At 36.2% G+C, this 17,992-nt stretch overlaps 1 protein-coding gene across 1 annotated transcript in view; it reads right to left on the bottom strand.

Moving 5' to 3' along the window:
• DOK6 (docking protein 6) overlaps window positions 1-17,992 on the bottom strand; it is a 408,332-nt gene that overhangs the window by 143,272 nt on the left and 247,068 nt on the right. The window contains exon 4 of the mRNA XM_036824038.1: window positions 17,457-17,576. Coding sequence (XP_036679933.1) covers window positions 17,457-17,576 — 120 coding nt within the window. The remainder of the gene's footprint in view (window positions 1-17,456; window positions 17,577-17,992) is intronic.

Raw genomic sequence — 17,992 nt, 5'->3', positions numbered from 1 at the left:
CAGAGTGACTCAGGGCTATAGTTAATGCCTGAACAGCAATATTCTTTTCTTTGCTCAAGACACTTTTGATGAAGTTCAGCTTCTACATTTGTAACTAACCATGTGTCAGTGGCATCTGTTGTGCATAGGGAAAATATTGTCATTATAAAAGCGGAAAGTGAAACAGTCCTCTAAATTATTTCCTTTCCATCAATCCCGGAGTCTGAAGAGAGCATCGGAAGACTCATTGCCAAAATGCCAAGAAATAACAACACTTTAAAAAAAATACTGAAATAAATAAACATCATTAAACAGTCTTACTGTTGCTTAAGACTGCACTGACCCTTGATATTCACACCCATTGCTTGTAACTGAAAAAACGGAGCATACAGAAAAATGATCCTGACATAGAGTGTCCTTCAAATGGATGTTCCATGAAAGGTTGCACATAATCTACACAGTATTTCAGAGGACCCAGAAGAACCATAACGTTTTCACAGAAATGTCTGTGTGCTCTAATGTTAGCAGATAAAACCTAACAGTAATAAACCCAGAAAAAGTACAGTCATCACAATGGCCATTGGAGAAGGCTGGAAAATAATGAATACGTGGATTTATTATGAGTCACATGACATAGGGCTCTAGACACCAAAGTCTTTGAGGCGCATTTATGAACAAATTCAAAGTGATGGGATAGCTCCCCAAAGGAGCCCTTCCAGGGCCACCTCTAGGCAGCACAAAGCAGGTGAACCTTACCTGCATCCCCTCCCTCTGGCCTGCCTTCTACTTTCCCACATTTTTTTTTTTAACCTGGCAACTCAAGTAACCCCTTTTTGTTATGGTTTTGAATGCTCCTACCTTCTTTTTGATGCTATTTCTTCTATCTTAAGAAAGGAATTACCCTAAACAATTTTATTTTCAGTTTTTAAATATTCAAAATTTATCTTCCTCTAATGGCTAATTTCCAAGGGTTTGAGAGTCAATGAAAACGTAGGCTAATTAATCCAGCAGAAAACCAGGCACAGAAAGATAAGGGCAGCACATCAAGTCATCTAGCAAATTATACTTCTTTGAATTCCAATTTAACGGAAGGAAGGTTTCTGCATTTGCTATGAAGAAATTATTTTATGCCCTTAGCAACATACAACACATTGTTTTACTAAAACTTGTTATGTTTTCCATTGGACCATTTCAATATGAAATAGTCAAAACTGGTTCCATTAAAATGACTTTTAAAAATATTTACCTCTGTGAAATAATTCTATCAGGCAGGTTTTTTTAAACCAATCTCTGATCATGTCACCTTTTTATTTAAGAAACTGCATTTGGGTTTTACTGCCTAGAGTACTGGTTTTCAGGTTTCAGTGTGCATCAGAATTACCTGGAGGGCTTGCTTCAATACAGATGGCTGGCTTGCCTCCACCATTATTGTTTCTGATACAGTAGGTCTACCCCAGGGCTGGATAATTTACATTTCTACTTGTTCCCAGGAGATGTTAATGCTGCTACTCTGGGGACCACACTTTGAGAAGTGTCGATTTGTGAAACTCATTTAAAAATATTGCCAAGGAAGTAGCAGCATCAGAGAAACCATGAGGAATGCTTTTGAAGAGTGATGCTATGTTCCAGCAGAGCAAATCAGCACATTTTATTCAAAATTGTTTTCTAATCTCTGCTCAAATCAATTAATCCTATCTCAACTGACTCATGACTGACTTGTCAAGAAAGAGTTCCTATGCCAACTGGAACAAAAGAAGGGAGAGAGGCATAGAAAGAAAGGGGGTATATGAAAGATAGTTTACAATTCAGCAAGATATGTATATTCCAAGTATTTCCTTTTGAGATCATCAACAATAACAATAAAAACACTATAAAGAAGCACTAAACATCAGAGTTCCAAGTAGCCAAAAGAATTAGAAAAGAAACTAGCTGTCTAAATAATGATAATAATGTCCTGAAACATGAATAAAATATAAAGTCCTGTGAAGACTGGTGAATGTGTGAAGAAATAAATTTTTGAAAGGTTATGTAAAAAATATTAGTTTTAAATGTGTTCACACATATAAACTATAGAATTCTAGAGTGAAAAATCCCAAACACATTGCCCATAAAACTGTATTTTGGTAAAACTTAGGTTTGTATAATGGCTGACAGATATATGAGAAAACATAATTTTATTTTAAATGGCCAAAACAATAACAAGGTGAAATATTTATAAGAGGAATTGTTCTGTCCAACAAAGATGTTTACTGTTGTTGAATCTGCAGTTGCACTTACCAGGGCAGTTTTACTCTAGGGCTGGATTAAGAGGTCCAAAGGAAGAGACCATGCCCCAAATGGCCTTGACACAGGGTTAAGGTCACAATCACAGGAACAGTCTCGAGGGGGCTACAAAACAAGGTTTGGTCAAATTGAATTGGACAAGATCTGGAGAGAAAGGGTAGCTACATTCAGGAGAAATGGTCCTGCAAAAGGGATAGTGAGACCCCAGGTGATATGTGGGAGACCCTGAGAAGGACAGAAACCTTCCCTTCTCAGCCAGTGAGGTTGTACATAGATCTTGTTTAGGACAGGAACTAACCCAATAAAATATTATCTGGAGCCTGGCAAGTGGAGGTAAGTGGCGCTTGCAGCTGCAGCAGGAAGCAGAGCATCACAGATGAGGTTTCTGACATGAAGCAAAATACCCTCCAGTGACTAGAAATAAATGAACAGAAAACAAAAGGATGATGAGCTCTTCAACCAGTTTCTTGGTAATTTCCATCTTGTAACAGAAGAGATGGAACACTGGTTTTAAAGGAGAACCATGCTGAAAAACAGACGTATCTGCTCAGCTAAGTTTCCTTGATAATAAATTGAAATATTAAAAAAAAACAGACTTCTGGAATTTATGTATTGAATAATTTTGTGAATTTACCTCATAGTAAACACTCAGTGTCTGTGACTGCATGAATATAAAATACATCTTGTGTATATTAGCTGATTAATTAAAATAAATTTGGGAAATGTCTATTGGATGCCAGTCCATTCTTTTTTCAAAGAAAGTCCTGTAAGTTTTAGCTGTTAGCTGATTGCTGAGCAGTCTATCCCCCTCTGTCTATCCCACTTCTCCTGATACTTCAGAAGTTGTGGGTTTGAAGGTTGGGTCAAAAGAAAGGATGGAACATGGAACTAAGTATTACATCTAAATATGTGAAAAACAAGGGATTCATAAATATTAAAACCATCAGGTTTTCCATGGGGAGAGGTTAAACTTTATAATAACTTCAGTTAAGTCTTATACTTTTACCTTCTCTTCCTAAAATCCAAGTATGGCTCAAAAGGAGAAGCCCCACAATAAGAAAAGTGTTCTTTAGCAATTTGGTGGCATCCCTAATTTTCTGAATTTCAATTACAGGGTCTTCCATATAGTAGAGACTTAAATATTTGTTAAAGTTCATTAATTAAAATATTTAGGTATTATTAAATTAAGTAACTTAAAGTTAATATTTATATACATATATATGGTTATGTAATGATTAATAATAGCTCTAAGTGATTGGACAATGTATAATTTTGAATTTCACTTAGTTGTTTCTATCAACCAGTGTTTCCATAAAGTAAAACTCACTCTACATACAACTTACTGGTCAAAATAATTTTAAAGATTTAACAAATTATTTTATAGCAAGAGAATTCAATTTTTTTCTCAAAATTTCATGTAAAAATTGATAGTTATGGAAGACATCTTTTCAGTTAAATTTATTACTGCAGCTAATTCATTAAAAGACCCAAACTTATTTGTTCCATCAAATGTGGAAATGAACCTTGTCCAGTTGGTGACCTTTATCTCCTTATTTAGCCACCACGAACAGCTGCAGCTGCATCCTGTATCCTGCTCGCAGATTCACCATGGTGAGAAGAATAACCACTACACCTCCAAACTCAGGTTGTCCCCCATACTCTCTTGCACACTGCTCTGGTACCAGCCTGGGCAGGACTAGATGATTCTACAGCTCTGCCAGCCTGGGTGAGAGATGAACCTCCCCATCTGGCAAACAATCCAAATTCTATGAGTGGTTCTCTTGCCTTTCCCCCTTCATCGTGCTTGGAGGGGGGTAGACCCCCTCCTTTCTGCTCTTCTCCTATGAGAGAATCCTCCTCAATTAATCTTCCAGCCTGCTCTTTAGAATTTCATGGTGCTTTTCACCCATTATCCACCACTCTGGGGCTGCAGTACATTTCTGAGACAGCAAGAAAGTCCCACTCTAGGCTCTATATTTAACAATTGTTACATACCAATTCCAAACATGAAATTTTAATATTAATCCTAATTAATAAATAGTCTACTAAATGTTATTTAGCCAAAGGACCAGAGTTATTGGTCTAATATTAACCACTAATGAGTAAGTCCACAAGAATCTGGTGTTTGAAAAACTAAATGCATGCTTGGGAGGGTTGGAATTTATTAATGAGTATTCATTCATCTCAATTTCGAATCTAGGTTCACCCCATTGTTTGATACAATATGCTTTGTTTTTAAGGGTCATATGAACCATATTCAATAGAACCAGATACTACTCAGAAAATAATGAGATATTTCAAGATCATTCTGAACTTTATATTCTTGTCTCCAAATGGCTGTAATATTGGGATATTGCAGTGGTCAGCCTTCAATTTCAGCAGCCTTAGAAATGGAGCCACACTGAGAAAGCAGATATTTGCACATTTAGACACATCCTGAGATCTGTATAATGCAATTAAACCAGCAATGAAACAAAGCATGATTTATGCTTGTCAAAATTTGTGGAACTCTTCAGAAATTGTGACTCCATTTCCACCAGAGTACTGAAATTTGTCAAAATTTATTTTATTATAACGTGGCAATAGCAATAAATGCAGTTGCCAGGTGACATCTGCGCAATGGACACTGTGAATTGGAATCCTTGCAATTCTTGTATCAAATGGCAGCACTTAAAAAAAAACCCAGTAATATCTTTTAATCCCCCAGGAACTAATTTATTTTTTTCCTTCCTTCCTTTCTTTCCTCCCTCCTTCCTTCCTTCTTTCTTTCCTTTTCTTTTTTTTACAAAAAAATTACTGTTGACAGCATTTTATCTGCATTTCCAAGTAAATCATGTTCATTGTAGTAAATACAGAAAATCATTAAAAATTCAACTGCTATTATACCGTATAGAGATAATCTGTTAAAGTAATGTGTATCTTAATATACAAACATATGCACATATATTGTACTTATTATCATACAGAATATAAAGTACTGAACCCTTTATATTGCCTTTACTATAGTATAAAATTTTCAGGTGCTATTAAGTATTCCTTTGGGGATATAATTTTAATGATTGCATAATATTCTACTGTATAGCTATGCCATATTTCATTTAATAATTATCTATTTGATGAATATTGAAGTTAAGTCAACTTCTGTCTGATATAAATTAGGCTACAAGAAAATAACCAACTTTCAGCTCAATTTGCTAAATAATTCACTCATTTTATATTGAGTCATAGGGTTTACTTTATTCTTATATATACATTTTGGATCATTTTAATACTCTTGATTATTAACTTACATTGGGTACTATAATCTGAATTATTGGATTAAATGCCATGAACTCTTTTAAGAACCACACATTGCCAAATTGCTTTCCAGAAATTCCTTACGAATCCATATTCCAATTAAAAAACATATTTTATATTTTATATATTCATTTTATATAAATGTCCTCTGCCAGATTTTTAAACTAGGTTTATTATTTCTCTGTTGATTTTAAGAATTCTATATACTACAAATTTTTCCTACCATGTTTATGACAAAGACTTCATATCAGGTTTCCTTAATTTTGTTTATGGTATTTATGGCCAGAAAATGGAAAACAGTTTTAGTTTTTCTACTAAGTCCTTTGTTACTGAAAGGTTAAATATTATCTTACCCGCTCATAGCAGTTTTAGCATTTTATTTTTTACAGTAACTGGTATATTGAAGCACAATGAAATGTTCATATCTTATTTAAAATGTTCATTCAGTTTTGACAAATGCACAAGACACAACTTTTCTGTCACCTCAGAAAGTTCCCTTATGCTATTTTCCAGCTGCCCATGGCCCCCAGAAGCAACCACTGATCTGATTTCTAACACTGTAGGTTATTTTTGCCTATTTTAGTAGCCTCCTGTGAGCCAGAAGCTCAGCACGTCACTAATTTATTTCCAGTTTGTGGCATTCCATTTTTATTTTTTATTTATTTCCTTTTAACTTTTTTTGATGGTGTTTTTTGAGGAGCATAGGTTTGAATTTTGATGAAGCCCAAATTATTTCTTTTTACAGTTTTTTTTTTCAGTGTTTTATATAAGAAATCTTAGCCTATTCTAAATTTGCATCCACCTTAAATTGATGTTTGAGTATGGTGTGAGGTAGAGGTTAAGGTTCATTGTTTCCTGTATAGATATCCAGTCAGTCTAAAACTATTTATTAAAGAAATATTCCTTTTCTCATCGAAATGACCAATAAGCTTATGAAAAAGGGCTTTGGTGCCCTTGTCAAAAATTACTGATCCAGGGCTTCCCTGGTGGTGCAAAGGTTGAGAGTCCGCCTGCCAATGCAGGAGACACGGGTTCGAGCCCTGGTCTGCGAAGATCCCACATGCCGCGGAGCAACTGGGCCCGTGAGCCACAACTACTGAGCCTGCGCGTCTGGAGCCTGTGCTCCGCAACAAGAGAGGCCGCGATAGTGAGAGGCCCGCGCACCGCGATGAAGAGTGGCCCCCGCTTGCTGCAACTAGAGAAAGCCCTCGCACAGAAACGAAGACCCAACACAGACAAAAATTAAAAAAAAAAAAAAAATTACTGATCCATATATGTGGATCATTTTCTTTCTGTTCTGTTCCACTGACCTATTTGTCTATCCTGTCCTGATTACTGTCACTTATAATAAGTCCAGAAATTAGAAAGGGTACACATTCCAACTTGGTTCTTCCTTTTTGAGATAATTTGGCTAGTGTTGGTCCTTTGCCTTCCAAATACAGTTTAAAATTAACTTGTCAAGTTCTAGAAAAAATGCCTGGCTTTCAGGATTTTTATTGGAATTGTGTTCAATCAATAGGTTACTGTAAGGAGAACTGACATCTTAACAATATTGACTATTCCAATCATGAATGGCTTATCACTACATTTATTTAGATGTCTTTTCATTTCTCTCAGCAGTATTTAGTTTCCACGGTAGAGGTCTTCGCTGATTTTATCTCTGAGTATGCGATTTTTTAAAATGGTATTATAAATGATACTATTATATTTGTAATTGTTCACTGATAACATATATGTGTGTAAATGTTATATATATTTATATAGATAAGTTATATCTATATAATATTTACACACACATATATACATATAAATACGTACATATTAACTTTTTATCCTGCAACATCACTGAATTCAGGTAGTTGTAGTTGCTTTCTCATAGATCCCTTAGTGTTTTCAAGGTACACTATCTTAACTTCTTATTTTCTTACTAATTTTTATAATTTTAGTTTCTGTTCTTGTCATATCACACAAATTAGGACCTTAAGTAGAGTAAGTAGAATATTGAATAGAAGTGGTAAGAGGGCATATCTTTCTCTTATTCCCAATCTCATGAGGAAAGCATTCGATATTTTACCTTCAAGAATTCTATTTTCTGAAGGTTTTACATTGATGTCCTTCATCAGTTTAAGAAAGTCCCTTCTATTCCTAGGTTTTTGAGAGTTGTTTTCATAAATGCATATTGTATTTTATCAAATGCTTTTTATGAATCAACTGTAATGATCATATGATCTTCTCCCTTGACCTATTAATGTAGTGACACATAATGGTCGATTTCTGGGATTTTTTTTTGCATTTCTGGCATACATACCAATATTGATCAGAGTGTATTATCTTGTTAAGTAATACTTTAATATTCCATTTTCTAATTTTTAAGAGGATTTTGTACTTATATGCATGAAAGATATCTGTCTGGAATTTTATTTTCTTGCATTGACTTTTTCTGGTTTCAGTACCTGGCTTATAGTGGCTTCATAAAATGAATTGTGAAATCATCCCTCCTCTTCTGTTTTCCGAAAAACTTTGCATAGGATTGATATTATTTCTTCTTTAAATAGAATTCAAGAGTGCAACTGTATGGGACTGGAGTTCGTGTATGGGAAGTTGTATAATTTTAATTTAAATTTCTTGAATGGACATAGGGTTCTTTACGTTTTCTATTTTTTCTTAAGTTTCTTTGGGTAATTTGAATCTCTGTTAAGTAATATAAAATTTTATTTTATTTACAAAGCCTATAATCAGAGATAATATTTTGATTTTTTCTTTTATGGCAGATGGAAATTAAAAAACATTTCCCCTGACACTTATCCCTCCAATTTTAACATTTATTATATTATAATCTGAGCTCTGGGACTGTTATTACTACAGTTAGGATTTTAAACTATGCTCAAAGAAAAATGTAGAGCTTTGCAAAATATATTTTTAAAGTGAAAGGCTAAAATTTGATGCTCTAAACATCCACCTCAAAAGATTTGAAAAAGAACCTGCAATTAAATCCAAAACTGTGGAGCAACTGAGTGATTAGTCATAGTGAATGAGAGCAGAAATTAATACATTTTAAAACATACTGAAAAAAAGGTTTAATAAATAGGTAAATCTCTGATGATGCTGACTATGGGAAAAAAAGCCAAAAATAACCCTTATGAAGTAAAAAAGGAGCTATCACTACAGTATAGACAGGTATTAAGAAGATACTACAAGGATGTTGTGATTAAATTTATGTCAGTAATTTTGAAACTTTGTAAGAAATGCAAGAAACTTTGCAAGAGATTCCTAAAATCACTGGTAGATGTTTTGAAGCTGATTATAATCAACAGTTTATTACCCTGAGTTCTCAAACTTTAGTGCATGTTAGGTTCCTGGGGTTATTAAAATACAGACATCTGGTCCCACATCCCAGAGGTGTTTGCTTTAGAGTATGGCTGGGGGCCCAGAATTTTTTTGTTTAACACACACTTGATGTGAATGTGACAGAGACATGCGCAATATTCCAGAGAAATATGGACTTTCCTGTTGGGCACTGTGCTACTTGCTTTGCATGCTGTATTTTATTTAATCCTTACAACAATCCTATGAGATGTGTATTATCAGTATCATCCCAAAGAGCAGGAATCTGAGATTTAGAGCATTTCAGTCTCTTGACCATGGCCCCAGAGCTTATGAGAAGTGGAACAGAACTTGACGATGTACTAAGTTTGGCAACATAAGTTCGTCAGGCTACAAGTTTGACTTTCAGGCTTGACACAATAGTTTTACTGTAGCGGGAACAAAATGGATCACCAAAAGTTGGGTATATCAAAAATGAAATCTCAGCCCCTGAATGCTTATACTGGTGGGAGGGAGAGGAAATGGAGTTCCACGGACTGAGCCAGAAAGTTGAAAAACTCATTCAAGAAATCAGAGTTTGGGGTCCGAAAAACTCAGTACTTACTGAAATATCCAGGGGGAGAAATATAAGGTTTTATTCTGCCGGTGAAAAGGATGGAGAGTCTAATACAGTAGAAACACAGGATTAGACAACTGGAGTGAAAGAAGAAATGCAGAAGCCAAGTACAAGAATGGTAGGAAACATTCCTGCCTACTCAAAGGGAACTCACAATATCCAGGAGGTCCATGAAGAGAAGCCCTAGAGAAGCTAATTTGTACTACCCGAATCTAAACAAGCTTTGGAACGAAAGTATAATGGACCACATTAATGCTCTGAATTTACAGAGCACAGAAGAGTGAGACAAATTTGAGGTCAGCGTTCTTAACTGTTTTTGAGCCACAAACCACATTAGCAGTCTGGTGACGCCATGGACTCTTCTCAGAATTATGCTTTTAAATGTATAAAATAAAATTCATAGCATTACAAAAGAAAAAAAAAAAGAAATCTCATTAGTGTATACTGAGGTTTTCTTTTCTTTCCTCTTTGTGTGTGTGTATATTTGTGTTTGTTTTCTGTCAAATGAGGACTCATTTAACCCAGTTTCCGATCAAAGTTCAATCTTTGAGCTTCCTCCCCGTTTCATCCAGGCTGATTTGAAAACCCCCGGAACTGATGTAGTCCCAGGTGTCAGCAGAGGAAACACGGTCCTCTTATCTGGTTCGTATGTACCCATCTCCCTATGGAGTTACTTCACTTGGTTTCCTGTGACACAGCAAGTCCTGCTTTCAGAGAGTATCTGGGGTCCAGTGGGGGCCGACAGGAAGCCTGGGCACCCCATCCATGCCATATCAGTTTTGAGACAGTTGAGGTGTAGCTTTATCTTGTTACACCTTGCCAGGCTCTGCTGACATCTCTCCACCACATCTCTCCATCTCTTCCTATGCTTGTCATCCAACTCCATGCAGAGAATCAAATTCTAGTCTTTGTTCTTGTAGTAGCCTCCAATTTACATGAGGAGATAGAAGCATGTGTCTGTGTCCACTCAAACTCCCAGGGAAAGGGTAAGGGCAAGGCATTACCTTATTTTTAAAGTCCCTCTTTTTGCCTGTAGTTGGGAGATACGAGTAATTCTGGACTCAGCATTCTCCCCAGAAGCTTCTCCTTTCACATAATTACAAATGTTTCTGAAACTTGCATCTTTGTTATCATTGTGTTTGTATAGGGCATGTTTCCAGGGCAAAGGAAACAGGACAGGTCCTTTGGTGTTTCAAGATATTTCTCCCAGTATGCATCTCACTTTATAACGATATGGCCAGAGTTAGACAATGGATCACTTAGATTTGGCGGTGTAGGGAGGGAAGCACTACCAAACACCCTTGCTTTCCTTGAATCACCTATTTCAAAGAGAGGTAGAAATATATATGGCATTGGCCTTGATTCCATTGTAGTGCATACTGAGGAGCAAACAGGAAAAGTGGTGTTTTGACCTAGTTTATTGATAATATGCAATGTCGACAGCAATCAAAGAATGGAATTAAAGCAACACAAGATAAGGTGAGGAGGCAAATATTTAGGGCCCATTCAGGACTTTGTGTTATATCCATGAGTATCATCTTATTCTTGCCAGGACGGCTGCTCCCATCACCATCATCTTTCAGCTTTCCCTGTAGATAAGCACCTCCACTGGTTATACTGGCATTTTCCAACCTGTTTCATGGAACAGATATGAATATCCACAAGCTATGAATAGGGGTTATGCGTAGAAAAAGACAGATAGGTAAAATGAGTATGGGAGATGTTGCATTATACAAAGTTAAAAAAGATCTGTATTCTAGTACTTCTCAACAGCTTTATTCTGCTCATTCATATGGTGACCATCATATAGGGTTGGTATTAATTTCCTAGGGCTGCTGTTACAAAATACCAAAAAACTGGGTGGCTCAAAGCAACAGAAATTTATTATCTCATAGTTCTGGAGGCTAGAAGTCTGAAATCAAGGTGTTGGCTGGGCTAGGTTCTCTCTGAAGGCTTTAGAGGGAGAATCCTCCCTCATCTCTTCTAACATCTGGGGTTTGCCGGCAACCCTTGGCCTTCCTCGGTTGGTAGATCCATCACTCAAGTTACATGGCCATCTTCTCTCCGTGCATCTTCACATCATCCATCTCTGTGTCCAAATTTCCCCTCTTTATAAGGACGTATTGTATGTCATATCGGATTAGGGCTCTTTCTAATGACTTTGTTAAACTTGGTTCTCTGTAAAGATCCTATTCCCAATAAGGTCACATTCTGAGGGTTAGGACTTTGACATCTCTTATTTTGGAGGGGAACACAATCTAACCCACAATAGTGTTATGTAATATTACATTCACTCTGCTGATTCCCTCACTGCAGAAGGCATATAGTAGTAGTAGTAGCAGTATTTCCTGGAACTCACTTTGGGAAATACAGGAGTGTGTGGATGGCATTTGGAAGCTCAAACATAGGTATGCGAAATTTCTTCTCCCCATGCAAAAGTTGATTTTGCTGAGTGCTATCCCAGGGACAAAAAAATTAACCTGGAACACTCTTTCATGACTAGTCATAAAGTATGTGTATAAGTGTGAATATGGCTTACCCCAAATCATGTTTGAAAAACTGGGGAAAAGATCCTTAAAATACAGAAAGTTTTACTGTTACGGGTGTTATTGTTTTGTCATTAACTGGCCATTTTCCAAACGAATAAAGGCCTGCTAATACTGGCTTTAGTTACTGATGGGCATTAAGAATTTCAGACTTCCTGCCTGACTGAGAAGGCTTATTTAGAGGAATAAGAAATAAGTTTTTTTTTAAAAAAAAAGGTAGGCTGCTCTGATTAGAATTGATCATACCTATACCATAGCACTTCTATTTTTATTTTAGCAAGTAGATTGTATCATTTATCTAAATTCTTCACTTCCTCTCCACATTAGATCAGACTTTCTAACTCATGTCGTGGCCTCACAAGTGGGGTGTACTTTTGTACCCCTTGACTTTGGGCTTGGCCATGGGATTTGCTTTGGTCAATGAATGTCAGTGGACATGACAAATGCAGAGACTTAAATTATGTTGCAAGTTTGGGCTTGATCTCTCTTTTTTTTTAAATTAATTAATTAATTTATTTTTGGCTGTGTTGGGTCTTCGTTTCTGTGCGAGGGCTTTCTCCAGTTGCAGCGAGCGGGGGCCACTCCTCATCGTGGTGCGCGGGCCTCTCACTGTCGCGGCCTCTCCTGTTGCAGAGCACAGGCTCCAGACGCGCAGGCTCAGTAGTTGTGGCTCACGGGCTTAGTTGCTCCGTGGCATGTGGGATCTTCCCAGACCAGGGCTCGAACCCCGTGTCCCCTGCATTGGCAGGCAGATTCTTAACCACTGCGCCACCAGGGAAGCCCGGGCCTGATCTCTTGCCCAAATGTTTTTGTTTTGGGAACATGCCTTAGGTAGCTGTTAGTGTCAGGAGGATGAGATATACACGGAAGAGATGTAGACATCATGTGCAGCTTGGAGCCAATCTCAGCATTACCCAGCCTAAATCCAATGAACCCTAGCCAACCCACCTAGGCATGAATGATAAAGACACACTTCCATGTCTGTGCTATTGAGATTTTGTGTGACCAAGAACACAGCATTATTTTAAAAAACACTAATCAATACACCTTGTTTGTAGGTTTGTCTCCCTCACTATTCTGTGGGCTTTTTAAAAGTAATGGCCCTATTTTATATAATTCTACATTTCCTCAGCTTAGTTCTCGCATAGCATAGCCTCAAAAATGTTTGATGGGTGAAGAATGAGTGAGTGAGTGACATACAAGGGAGTCTGAGTGGCATGTAGGGAGCATGGTTACTATGGCAACCAAAGTAAATAATTTAGAAACGACACTGGAATACTGCTTTGCTTCTGCAGAAAGGTTATACACACATTCTTAGGCTAAAAGTAGGAATTCATGCCAATTCTAGACCATTCATAAGCAGGGACTCTTGGTCCTGGAAAAACTAAACCCTCAAATTTGACTCTGCATTAACCAGATGGCAAAGTCTGAGGTTATTTTTCCATTCTGTTTTGGATAATGATCTCTTGTATCAATAGCAAAATGAACATATCCTTGAGTCTACTTCCAACTGTAACAGCAGGAACTTCACACAAGTGACTCGCTTCTTGGTTGTGATGCTTACTTCTGCTATTAATGATTAACATGTAACATTTGTTTTCTAGAATTGCTATTATGTATTGTGACTCCTTTCTAAATAACTATGATTATAACACCTTACATTAATATTTTCTAAGGTCAGCATAGGCTATCTTAAATACAACTGAAAGATGTGAAGATTCTGCAAGTTGTAAGAATTTAAAGTTCAAAATGTCTACTTAGTATGCACTCTTTTGTGGCAGTGTTATCTGAAGTCTAAGAATAAGTTTGTGTGTGTGTTTGTGTACTTGTGTTCCCTTATTTTCACCTATACTATGTGGGATTCTGAATCAATAGGAAAGCAGCTGACAGCACTAGATAAAAAATGATTATAGCAAAGAATTTAATCAATAACTACTTTTATCTTAGCAACATACATTACACATTTCAAAATTAATTGCACAAATGTTTACTCTTTGCTTGTCTCAGAGTAAATAAGACCAAGCTGTTTGAAGAGTCAGAAAAACACTAGAGGAGAAGTAGCAATTTTGAATGTCAGAAAAAAAATGCTGTGGTCAGGACTGAGCAGTGAGTCTTCCCTTGATGACGGGATACCACAAGATCACCACAAGCCACCGTAATGTAATCTATTACATCAATTCTGCATGCATGCACGTGTATCTCATCTCTTAGGAGAAATTTCAAACTAAATCCCAGCATATCACTGATAAAACATTAAAAGAATGTTTCTGATGAATAAGAAATTATAGAATTTAACACTAAAATGCCTTAAGGAAAAAACCTAAATCTGTGATGACAAATCTTTCATAAAGAATTGATTACAATCTGAACATATTAATGACTTAAAACATGTATTAGGAAGCTAAAGATTTTGTTTATATTAAGAGGTGTTATGATTGAAAACTATGGAAGGACAGCTTTAGAAGATAATATTATTTTTTAAAATACTTTAGTTAGCTAAAACAACAAATATTTCCCCTACATGTAGTAAAATGAACAGGTGTGTCCCGAAAGCAATCCTGGGGCTCAAGGGAGAGGGTTCAAGTTAGCTAAAGAGCATTCTTAGTCTTTAGCATAGGATTTTATAGACTACTGGTAGTTATTTCAGGGCGGACTTAAAATGGAATTATCATGTTTACGGGAGAGGTCTATTGATTAGGAAGTGACAAAATCGGGGAATGCAAGTAACAAATTGTGCCAATTTGTGTGTGTGTGTGTGTGTGCGCTTCTCTCCCAGGCAGCATGTAAACACATATTCACTGGGATTTTTGAGCTGGCAATAGTAGAGTCTGTAATTTAGACATTCTGTCGAGATTTATGCCTTTCATGTTGTCCTTTGGTATAAATTACTATTTTTAAAAGTTTTAGCTAGTTCTCAATGGGCCAAAAGAAACAAAGGAAAGATGTTATTATTTGGACTTGAGGAAGCATTTTAAAGAAAGTGTATGTAGACTCGAAGAGCTTGGAGCAATGGCTATGTCCATGGCCTTGGACTCAATGAGAGAAATTCACCCACGTGGAAGGTACTTCCTGGGGAAAAGAAATCCTTCCAGCTAAGTTTTTCCTTTTAACGCTAAACATTGAAGGGTCTCAGTGATCATGATTGTGTGTGTGTGTGTGTGTGTGTGTAAGACTGCTAATTTCCTTTATGGTACCATGTACTTTTAGGGGGTCATTTAAATGGATCAAATACTACCTTCTTTAACTAAATAATTACTATATATTAAAAGCACATATAACCCTTTTTATCAATTTAGGATTATTAAATAAACCTAAAAAAGCGTTGGATGGCATTGGATGTTATTATAATTTCAGGTCTTCTCTAAAGTATATGCGGGAATTAGTTTTTGATTTCTTTATTTTTACTTGTGCTTTAAACAAACAAACAAACTTGTGCTTTTTTAAAAAACTGAGCTAGGCATGAGAGTTAGTCTTTATTTTATATTATCTCATGTAACCATCATGACAACACCATAAATTGGTATTAGTTCATTTTCACACATTAGCAAACTGAAATTAGAAGAGACTTAGGAACTTGTCCTAATTAAGGGGTGTAGCCTACATTCAAGTTGCATCCTGAAAAGTTTACTTGTTAGGCTATATCTGCTTGTGCTTCTTACATAGCTCTGGCATTTAATTCCATGTTTGTCCTATCCTAAAAAATTTATACTAAAGTTTTCCCTTTATCTTGTAGGTAAATTACTTTGACATTATTATCAAATTAGAAATAAAAATTATAATAAACCAAAGGAGTACATTATCCATTTGGATGGAAACCATATACAACCCCAGATCTTTAAAGTAAAAGCATTCAATTCACACCAAGTAAGCCGCACACAGTAATGCTTCCACCCACAGGCCTAATTTATTCACTTTCTTCATATTTTCTTTATGTAGTACTTGATGAATGTTTATCGGTAAAGAGTTTTTTTTTTTCTTCTTTTCTTAAACTGAGAATGAACAGCATATTTTAAGCAGCACAATTATGGGCGTTCTGTACTTAGCACAGTTCTCAGAAACTAAATTGGAGAGATGAAATCCAAGAAAGTGTGGGAGAGAAACTGGAATATCAAAAGGAAGCTAGAAAAAGAGCCACAGAAGGGCCTTCCTGACTTTCTGAAACTACCAACATGGGCAAAGTTGGTGCCCATGTATGTTCATGATCAGGTAGTGGGGAAAACAATTTTTCAGTGTAGCAAAAACCAAAAAATAATGTCTTTAATGGTCTATGAGACAGTGATGGTTGTTAGAATATTATTACTTATAACAAAATCATTATTGCTAAGTATTATCCTGATGCATTTTACCAGTGCTGTCTACTGTATAAACCACAGATAATTCCAGAATTTCTTTTTAATAAGTAGTGTCAAGCTTCACCAACATACCTCAACCTTTTCAAAAACACTAGCCATAGAAATTAAGAACATTGGAAAGTTTCTATTTTCATACTACTAGATCTTCTGGTGATAATGATAATTATTTTTAAAAATGGAGGGAAAAAAAGCTCATGACATTACTCTGATTTCATTATTTAGAGGTGTTAGTCAAGAAGAGGCAGTATAACTTCTTAAGAGACATCAGAAATGTTTAATTAGAGAGCAGTGCAGTAAGTAAATAACGTGTCACATAAACCTCAATTTTGTTAAACCCTGAGATTTCATGCATTGTACTTCCTTACGTGTAGTATGCTATGGACTGAATTGTGTCCTTCTAAAATTCATAGGTTTAAGCTCTAACCCCCAAGGTGATAGGACTTAGAGATGGAGTCTTTGGGAGTAATGAAGTTTAGATGAGGTCATGAGGGTGGGGCCCTCATAACGAATTAGTGCCCTTACAGGAAAAGACAGGCGAGAGCTTATTCTCTCTCTCCCTCTGCCATGTGGGGCCACAGCAAGAACTTGGCCTCCAGAATTGTGAGAAATTAATTCCTGTTGTTCAAGCCACCCAGTCTATGGTATTTTGTTATGGCAGCCTGAGCGAAGACATACTATTAGCCACATTCCCTAAAATCTATCAAAAAATAACATGATAAGCCAAACTTATTTATTTAGACTCCAAATTTATAACAATTATCAAAGAAGAAAATGTAGGAATGTTGTCCATTCAAAACCTTATATATAATGAATAAACTTATTGTTGAGATAACTTATTTATTGAGATAAATGACAATGTCACAGAGCAAGAAGGCAGTACCTTAGTATTTTTGTAGTTGGTATGCAGTCTTGAGAAAGTCCCTTAACAGCTGAGGTTGATCAGTTGACTTTCCCTTAAAAAGGACTGGTCTGAAACATTTCTGAGGTCCTTTCCACTTTCAAAGTTCTATAACTCCCAGTGCACTTTAAAAGGAAGGAAGGAAGGAGACGCACACTTACCATTCTGTTCCCGCTGCACTCCTGCCGCCAAGAGATCAGGCTCCCCGAGGCTGATGTCATTCAGCCTGGTCCCCAGACACTCCATGCAGAGATGCTTGCACCACTCCTCGGCCTCCAGCTCTGAAAATGAGCACATGCCATGGAAGTCAGGCAAGGCTACGTAGGAATGATGGAGAAGGAATGTTTCCTGAACCAGTTTCCCAGGTAAGTGGTGAGCATTAAAAAATCTACCTTAAGAAAACTAAAAAGCTATATTTAAGCAGTGAAATAAAACAATCTCCACAATTGTTTCCCTTGACATTATAACATTGTATTTTAAAGTTATTTTAAGTTATTCCAATGTACTTTATCTTATTTATAAATAATAGACTGAGATTTGTTTACTATCCAGTATATTTTAGATTGATTTAATTTGAGGAAAGAATTTACTTGGAAAAATTAATTAAATACAAAATAAAAATATGTAAGTGAATAGCTGAAAAATGTTGAACTAGATTAAACACGATTGTCCTCCTGAATGTAACTTGGATTTGTGT

This window comes from Balaenoptera musculus, chromosome 14, assembly GCF_009873245.2.
Source record: "Balaenoptera musculus isolate JJ_BM4_2016_0621 chromosome 14, mBalMus1.pri.v3, whole genome shotgun sequence".
NCBI lineage: Eukaryota > Metazoa > Chordata > Mammalia > Artiodactyla > Balaenopteridae > Balaenoptera > Balaenoptera musculus.
The sequence above is the reverse complement of the archived record's forward strand: the minus strand, read 5'-3'. Positions and strand labels throughout refer to the sequence as shown.